Here is an 8,519-nt window from a genome sequence, read left to right as displayed (position 1 = left end):
AAAACATACCTTAAAAATGATCAAAATCAGTACCAATTACAAAAGTCACATTATACAATTCAAATGCTAATTTTTCAAACATATTTGATCATGCATCTGATGCAGGCAGGACAGCATGTAAAACAATGCTGGGCCATTTTACATTTCCAGAAAATCCTAATAAGCAGAAATGGGGCTTTCAAAAGCTTGAAATATAGGATGTGTAACTTCTGCTGTAACAGAATACACTCATAACTGCAAAATGTTGCTCAGATAAACAATGTTGCTCAGATAAACAATGTTGTTTAGACAGTCTCTGTTCTGACTCACAGCTAGTCTTGTGACTCAGACATCAGGTGGTATCAAGAGAAAAAGCACGGACTAGATTGTTTTACTTCAACCAATCACTGGGGACTATTATTTATCCTAACAACACCTGTTGACACCATCTTGACAGAAGTGTTAATGAAATCCATGGCTTTAATTGATGAGTTTTAACTCATCTTGAAACAGCTTAGGACCAATTAGGCTTTTAAATAAAACACTTTAATGACAGAGGAACCATTCAATAAGACAGGGTGGACAAATGAAAAAATAAAGTCCACAAAAACAGTTTATTCGTAGCCTAATCTTTCATTCTGCAACAAAAATTCTTTATTGAAGGGTTACATACTGTAGATACCRTGCAAGTTTTCTGCCAGGAACAGACTGAAGTGGACATACAGTAGTTCCTAGAGTCTAAGAGCTGTATAGAAAGTTGTTTATTTGATTTTATTGTGAATTTGTCTGCATATTCCCATATTTGGAATGAAAAATATAAATATAACAGATAAAGCAGTCAGAGACTTACCAAACAGAAGGTGTTGGGCCATTGGTGGGTCAGGGTCACTTTGTTCCACAATTCACTAAAATACATCAACATGTTTAGAAAAATCCTGYTTGTTTAATATTTATATATTAAAAAGAAAACAAATCCGATCATTTACTGCAAATTAAAAAAAATGAAGTAGTAGACCATGGAAATGTTAACCAGACCATCTGTAAATAGTGTTTTTCTGTACTTACTGAGGTGAAGCAGCAGAAAGGCTGGCTGCTGCCAGGACGATCAGGAGAGAAGAGGTGAGGGTCATGGCTGTCCTACAACAAGATAACCAATTCACTAAATGTCTCCTTCTGGTTTGAACTCAGAATTAAACATCAGAATCCCATAATCCATTAAAAAAACTGTAAAATGCATTAACATTTATGTTTTTCAAAACAAATAAATAAAAAAATAAATAAAGCAGTAAAACTGATGTGCTTGAGAAGATTGTCATAAACTGTAACCAAAGAGGAAGTATTGGCTGAAACTGCCAGTAAATTCTGATTATGAAGAGGTCACAAGATAATGTATTGAGGGGAAAAAAAAAGCTAAACATCTATAACACACACTTTAGACACACATATATAGAGATTAAATTTAGTTGAAAACTCTAATAAACATAGCGATAAAAATGTTGCCTTAAACAGTAAACTTATTTCTGGTCATTAAGGGAAGTGGTGACTCAAACTGAAGAGGACGTCCACTTTTCATTGTGTTAGAAAACAAGAAGTGGTTTTAATAGGTGCAAAGCCTAAACTTAAGCTGACAGAYTCATAACTTCTGGTTGTTTTAGCAGAAACAGTTTGTCCTTTATAAGCAAGAAAGTCAAATTAAAAGACCAACACTACTGAACAAGATTTCCAAACATGATTGGGTTTGAAGACTGTAGGCTAATTTGAAAAGATATTTTGGACATATACAAACAAACCAACAAACAAAGTTGTAAATTTTTATAGCATTAAGAGAGGGGCCTGGTCAAGAAGGGCCTTACAATGAACACTGAACTATTTCTGAAGCTTAACATTGATTCTAAAACTTACTATTTCTTCAAATACAGTATTATTCCTTAAGTTGTTCTACAATCATTAAAACTTAWGGGAAGTGAACAAAACCAAACATGTTAGATAATACCCATGTTACACAACGATGAAGACGTCCATTTGTTTATTTGATTTTGGTAAGTTGATAAGAAAAATACCCATTGCCAGTGACTCAGATTCAGAATTGATTTTCRTAAATGCCTACAAAATAGAAAAGTACTTGTCCTGGGAGCAGACAAACGAGCACAAAGACCTAATTAAGTTAACAGAAGTCAACAAGTCCATATTAAACTAGGTAAAGGCAGTTAAAAATGCATAGTCAATTTGTTGTAAGACCGTGTTTCAAGTGTCGAAATGTTTAATGTGAAGCGTTTTAAATTTACCTTACCGAGTATAGGAACAGAGCCTGTCTCTCTTCGAGGAGTTCCTTGTTTTTGTAGACTGCTGAGGTGAGGTGCAGTCAGTGCGAACAAAAAAAAAGTTGTTTATACTTCTCAGCCGCTGGACTTCCGGTCTGTCAGCTCAACCAATCAGGAGCTTCGCACTCAACATGCGTCATGACGCAAYATAATGGGTTTACTTGATTTGTTATACGGCGTCCTCCGGTTGAGCCAGCTCTTGAAGCTACGTAGTTTAGAATCAAAAATTTGATTTGATTTTGTGATTTAAGTTTATACAAACGCCCCCATGACGACACAACCACATGCAACATTTATCTAAGGTTGTTCGGTTTTGTGTCACRGACATCGAGACTGAACAGAACTGCATAAATAAAATAACTATCCACTACTATACTGGCAACAATTTACCTGCGCGACAGAATGAGGCCATTCTTTGGTTATCAAAACAGTTTKATATACTAGGCATATGATAAACACTAATTACATGAGTCTGAAAGGTCAGAATAGTTATTTATTTGAAATATATTGAATATTTATTCAATTATTTTTCCATGGCAAAATGTCAAATTAAAAAAGCAACACAAATATATTGCATATATGTTTACGTTCATTTTGTTCAATATAAGTTAAATAACACTAAATTCKAGAGTGTTTTTGTTTCATTCTACTAAATAAAAAGTGTATTAGTGAAATAAATAAATAAATAAACAAATAAACAAACCTAACTACCCGGAGCATGTAAACCTGCATTGTGCATTTTGTCAGTCTCAGAGGCAAACTTTCACATGACCACCAGCAGGGGACCCTACATCTCTCCTTTTCACAGAYAAATGAGCACAAAATCTAAAGAAGAAAATCCAACATGCAATTTTAGCAGCAGGCCTACAATAAATGTATTGAGTCTAAAATCTTGTTTATACAYAGAGAAACTATTTTAAAGACAAATTACAACGCATGTAGTGAATACACACATGTTAAGACATCTTTCTTGATTTATTTTCACGTTAACAAAATTTTGTAATAAAACACTTGGCACAAACTCAACTTCTTCCACTGTAACAAGATAAATTGTCACTAACAACTTTTCATGTCAGATGCTTAGTATAGATTAGATTGTTGTCTTTTAAAATAAATAAAAATGATTTTAGTTTTCAAAGTCAATAAATTATATTTTCAAATGTATTATTATATTTGCTTGAAATAAAACCAATTAGTCAGCTCTAAAATTTTGAAATCTTATTTCTTACGTCAGTCAGTGCCTTCTTTATCTACGTCACTCACACATCACACGCTCCCTCACAAGTCTCCAGTGTGCCAAATGTTGTCCCCTCAMAGGATTTTGTCTCAGACCTGAAATGTGTCTCACGGTTCCCCCACGGCATCAGAAATAGTCAAGTTGTAATCATAGCTGGTTTTATAAATAGGACATGGCCAAAGTTCAGTGTGCAACACAGAGTCCCAAAATGTTCCTCAGAGCACAYGGGGAAAAGCTCTTGAAGCAGGAGCTAGGTGTTCAACCTGCAGCTAGGGTTAAAGGTCTAAATGAAGCTGTTTCTACTGCACAATAAAATATCAACATTTAGTTTTAAAGGTATTGTAGTATAGTTAAAAACTTTACATCAAGACATCTAAATACTTTGAGTACTGTAGCTGTTTTTGCACTGAAGCCACACATTTTTGCTGTTAAATTGGATTTAAAATAAAATTTAAGTGCATTGTGATGAATTATCCAAATCTTCTGTCATGCTTGATACATAGTTTTCTTGGCTCTTTTAAAACTGCCAAGAATAAAATAATTTAATCAAATAGTTGACTGGTTTTGGTGGGCCCAAGTCTTGAAGGATACCAGTTATATATAGGCAGTTCTCTGTCCTTATAAGGCCTCGGGGAGAGGCAAGGTGGTGGGGGCGGATGGAGACGAATGGTTGTTGTGTTGGCCTCGTACAGAACTTGGTTTAGGCTGACTCCCTGTGGATTCAGGCTGACAACCAAAGTTGCTGAAAAGAAAATCTCAAGTGGTAAGAAAACCAAAATTTAAATAATGTTTTCTGCTCCTTTCTCTGCCATGTTGTTTATTTTTTTAACCTATCTTCATTTCGAACTTGGAGGGCAGCATTTGGGATTAGTGGGATGAGGTAAAGTGAGTACAGCCAAGAGATGTGTTGTAATCCTTAGCCACTGCTAATGATAGTTAAAAGTGATGAAAGAAGTATAGCTGTTATACTGGATGATGTTTAATGTGTTGTGATCTAAAAGGAATTTACAAGTGACCAACAGAGAGCACTTTTTGTCTCTGTGTTAATCACTCAATGTTGAGTCAGTTGCTTTGTTTTGGACACGTGCAACAGACAATACATCTTTGTGTTTATCCTACTACATTAGTTGAGAGTATTTGATACAGGACAGTTGAGTTTAACAAGAACACTTTGCKTGTAGTTCAACAATTTAGCTTTACAAACCACTAATTTATTACATTTTTAGTGTTTTACTTTATTTGCAGAACAGTATTACAGTATCTGTTTTGCACTGTTTTTTATGGGTAAGGCTGGGAGTTTTGGAGGTTTACAGTTACAGTTAGACAGGCTTGGGTGTCATTTGGCATCGGTGTTGTGCTGTTTCAGTATTGGCTGACCTGAGAGCCACTAAAGTGCAGGACTGGTGGGATAAGATGAGCTGCCTGCAATAACAAGTTGTCTGCATGGAGGCAATTGATTTTRTTGCTTCTTTTAATTGAAAACCCAATAACKACCATGTGACAGCTGTTGCAAGTTTTATTTATTATATTCAGTGGAYGATACAATGATGTTGCTTGTTTGCAACCCAAGACTTCAGGGATTTAACAGAGCTTTGGCAAACAAGCTCWATGAGTTACTGATGATGTGAACCTAACTCGTATGAACATTTAGGTTATTGTCATTGTTTTAGTCCTGCAAACTGATGATGCATTTTTAAATTGACTTTAAAAATGTAAGCTTTAAATAATTTACTGTTTCWTCACAAAAGTCAAATAATAACTAAACTATTATTGGTGTTCAYGGTTAGAAGTTACAGGCCAATGATTTGGGCCTAATAAGGTTTTTCTGTCTGGGTGACTCTGTGCTTGACTGGCAGATTTGGTGCATTGGACGTTGAGGTGTCACTGAAGCTGCAAAGTGCATTTCAAAGGTATGGAAATGGGACTCTGGTGCAGCATATCTCATTAGATTTCAGGGTGAGGAAGGACACAAAATTGATTCATATTTCATCTGAACTTATTTCTGGTCTCTGCAGAGTGTGAGGGAATGTAAGCAACTGTGTTGTCTTGTGTAACTTGTGCTTTTGTTTTGGTGGCCATATTGGAGACATAAGACACAGAGCAAATGAGGATGAGGACATGTTAGCTGGTAAAGAAACTTTACTGACAAATTTGTTGAGCGCTCAACCAATAAGGTGTTTCATTTTATGATTTTGTTTCATCAAGTTATAAATGTTTGGTTAGTTAAAAACTTTAAAAAGATCCTGTTTTATTTTGGATTTTATTTTACTTTAGGTTTTTATTATTGGTATGTCAGACTGTATTTCAAAACATACCGTCTTTAAAATACATAGGAACCTGTGGGTGAGTATGCATTTGGTAGTTTTTCTCTCTCTTTTTTTATTTATATTTTTTTCTTTTGTTTCAATAGGAATATCATTTGTTTTCACGTAAAACACGGATGTCACATGAGTTAACACTGTATTATTGGAAAAGCTAAAAATATCAGTAGTTATTCAATACTATTTTGTGCTGTAATATCAGCTGCTTTTTGTCTCTATGTATTTGTGTTTCTTTTCATAGCAAGTGTCACTTTCCCTGTGAGTCAAGAAGCTGCAATGCTTTGTCATAAAGATCCCAGTTATGTCTGGAGTATGTGGTGTGTGACAGTTTTATGAGGATCACGTGTTCATATTCCAGGAAGTTTTTTTTTTTACTAACAGGAAAATGAATTCCAACCATCAGCTCTATCAAACTCTGTTTGAATCAAACTCCAAAATGTGTTCTGAGAATTGCTGAAAATACTGTATTCACAACAATGGAGTTTGTGTATTTTTGTTAGGAAAAAAACTGACAAAATTCTATCCCAAGCTTTACTGTCGTCCTTGTCTTTGCTTTGTTTTGTTGCTCGCCCAACAGGTCTGTGTCAACGGAGTCGTCATGTCTGCCCTTCTCTATCGTGGGAAATACGACCATGAATATCATCATAAACAAAGGCAATATGTGGTTAAAGAATACAGCAGGTACATGATATACATGCTAACAATTTAAATATGAAGTGGATGCAGCAGATTAATTGTTCCAAATATACTATTATTGTACACATACTTGCTTTGTTACTTTGCTTATATTTCCTTTTTTTTTTGCAAATATGATGTGAGTTAGCATGACTAATTTCAAGCTTAATTTAACAACATACAGAGTTAGCAAAATTGTTTACATCTTCACCATGGTAAACAGATGATTCAAATATTCTTATAGACGTTGGAACAGGCAACTAAAACAAATACTTTTAGAGTGAGTTGTAGCTCTTAAATTATTTAATATTTATAATATCCTATGCAAATCAAAGTGTTATGATTGGGTCTTACTTTTATTATGTCTACACTGAACTAATGCATAAACAGTATGACACAAACCTAAGCCAAATACAGGTTAGTAAAGTGGAAGAATGTTGTGCAGGTAAACTTTCAGCTTCTTAGTGTCAGCTGTGAACACATAGCTGTGTGTTCAGAGTGAAGTCAGGTTCGTGAGATTTTCTGAGTTTTTGCAAAATCATTGTCTATACTTTTCTTGTCAATCTATCATAATAAATTAAAATTGCARGTTTTTTCACTTACTAATTAAAAATAAAAATAAAAAACTCAGGTTTTTCAAGAATATAGAGCACACTAGAGAAGAGCTCAACATAATTTGAATAAAACAGCAGCAAATTTTTTTACTTAAAAATGTTTTGCAATGTATGAAAAAAACTCAAACCAAACTAAAACAACAAAACCTAACACTGTACTACTGGCATAWACAGTACTGGATGTACTACAAATGAAGTTTTTATTGAGTTGTTCTCATTTACTATTGTTTGTTTTCAGTTCTGATGCCACAGAAGAGCGATATGAGCACAAAACGCATGCTCGCATCCAAGAAGTGGTAAGAAAACATAAAACTGTTTCATTATTATCGCTGCCAGGAATAATGGTAGAGAAAAATGGTCTAAGACAAAATAGAGAAGTGCAAACAATGAGGTGTATGGTATTCATCGTTTTAATATTTGCTATCCCACTCCCTCTTTTAGGTGCAAACAAAAATATCAGAAAAATATGTGCGTGAGGAGCCAATGGTCAGGGGCCCACATTTCCTTGTCAGACTCAGATCCCACACTGTGTTTGAAAACACTTCAATCAAACTCTTCTGTACCGTTGAAGGCTATCCCATGCCAATTGTGAAATGGTGAGTGAGTAAAATGTTTTCCTTCCGCTTTGTAATCTGAGTCATCTTTAAGATATTTTGGGTTGTTAGCACTCTTACTTTATGATATTGTAGTAATGTAACACAAGTGTGGATGATCATGTTAAATTAGCTAAAACATATTGTCAGTTAACATTGTACTTATTAAAATTAAGTTACGGTAATATATTTTCTCATATTTAGGTATAAAGATGGTGTGATCATGAACTTGTCCTCAGGAAAATATTTGATTGAAAGCAAAGGAGGAAGCCATTCTCTGCTGATCCCAAGGTACAGTAAGCTCAGCCACTGGTTTTTGAAAAGAAGTGACCTTTAAAAGTTGGGCTATGATTTTAGCAAGGATCTCTCTGTCTTCTTGTCTTCAGAGGTTACTTTTGTTGGTGTGTTTTTATGTTAAATCACTGGATAAGATTTGGTTTTAGATGAATCTTGTCTTCTAACTAGCATACAAGTCATCTAATGCAGGACCACGTTGGTTCTTTGTTCATAAAAATAACTAAAGGGGAATACTCCAAATTCTTTTAAACTGTCTCCTCTAGGAGGTAAACTTAAGTTCTTTGAACTTAAAACCAATGTAGGATTTTTATTRTGGAATGATTGGTRCACTCCACAATGGCCCACGACATCYGCTCTGAGTTCTTTGTCTTTGTTGACACACCTTTGCAACATTGCATGGACATGGGGCAGTGCCATTGGATTGGAAGACTGGGGTGATAAGGTTCCCCTCTTTCAAAAGTGGGGAACTACCTATATATATA

The 8,519-nt window shown here is 34.8% G+C and overlaps 2 protein-coding genes across 5 annotated transcripts in view; one reads left to right on the top strand and one right to left on the bottom strand.

Moving 5' to 3' along the window:
* Positions 1-3,552, bottom strand: part of rnaset2 (ribonuclease T2) — a 7,568-nt gene extending 4,016 nt beyond the window's left edge. Inside the window, exons 1-3 of one of the 4 annotated variants that reach the window (XM_014001868.1) lie at positions 3,530-3,552; positions 1,045-1,116; positions 830-884 (exon numbers count right to left, since the gene is read on the bottom strand). In XM_014001868.1, the coding sequence (XP_013857322.1) occupies positions 830-884; positions 1,045-1,109 (120 nt within the window). In that variant the 5' untranslated portion in view covers positions 1,110-1,116; positions 3,530-3,552. Of the gene's footprint in view, positions 1-829; positions 885-1,044; positions 1,117-2,264; positions 2,395-3,529 lie in introns of those variants that run through there. The other 3 variants (XM_014001869.1, XM_014001867.1, XM_014001866.1) reach the window with 3 other exon arrangements.
* A 1,877-nt stretch (positions 3,553-5,429) lies between these two features.
* Positions 5,430-8,519, top strand: part of myom2b (myomesin 2b) — a 27,733-nt gene continuing 24,643 nt past the window's right edge. Inside the window, exons 1-5 of the mRNA XM_014001864.1 lie at positions 5,430-5,447; positions 6,436-6,539; positions 7,386-7,443; positions 7,589-7,743; positions 7,945-8,031. Of these exons, the coding sequence (XP_013857318.1) occupies positions 6,457-6,539; positions 7,386-7,443; positions 7,589-7,743; positions 7,945-8,031 (383 nt within the window). The 5' untranslated portion in view covers positions 5,430-5,447; positions 6,436-6,456. The remainder of the gene's footprint in view (positions 5,448-6,435; positions 6,540-7,385; positions 7,444-7,588; positions 7,744-7,944; positions 8,032-8,519) is intronic.

The sequence above is a fragment of the Austrofundulus limnaeus genome, unplaced genomic scaffold (assembly GCF_001266775.1).
Source record: "Austrofundulus limnaeus strain Quisiro unplaced genomic scaffold, Austrofundulus_limnaeus-1.0 Scaffold10, whole genome shotgun sequence".
NCBI classification, from domain to species: domain Eukaryota; kingdom Metazoa; phylum Chordata; class Actinopteri; order Cyprinodontiformes; family Rivulidae; genus Austrofundulus; species Austrofundulus limnaeus.
This window is presented reverse-complemented; position numbering and strand designations above follow the sequence as displayed.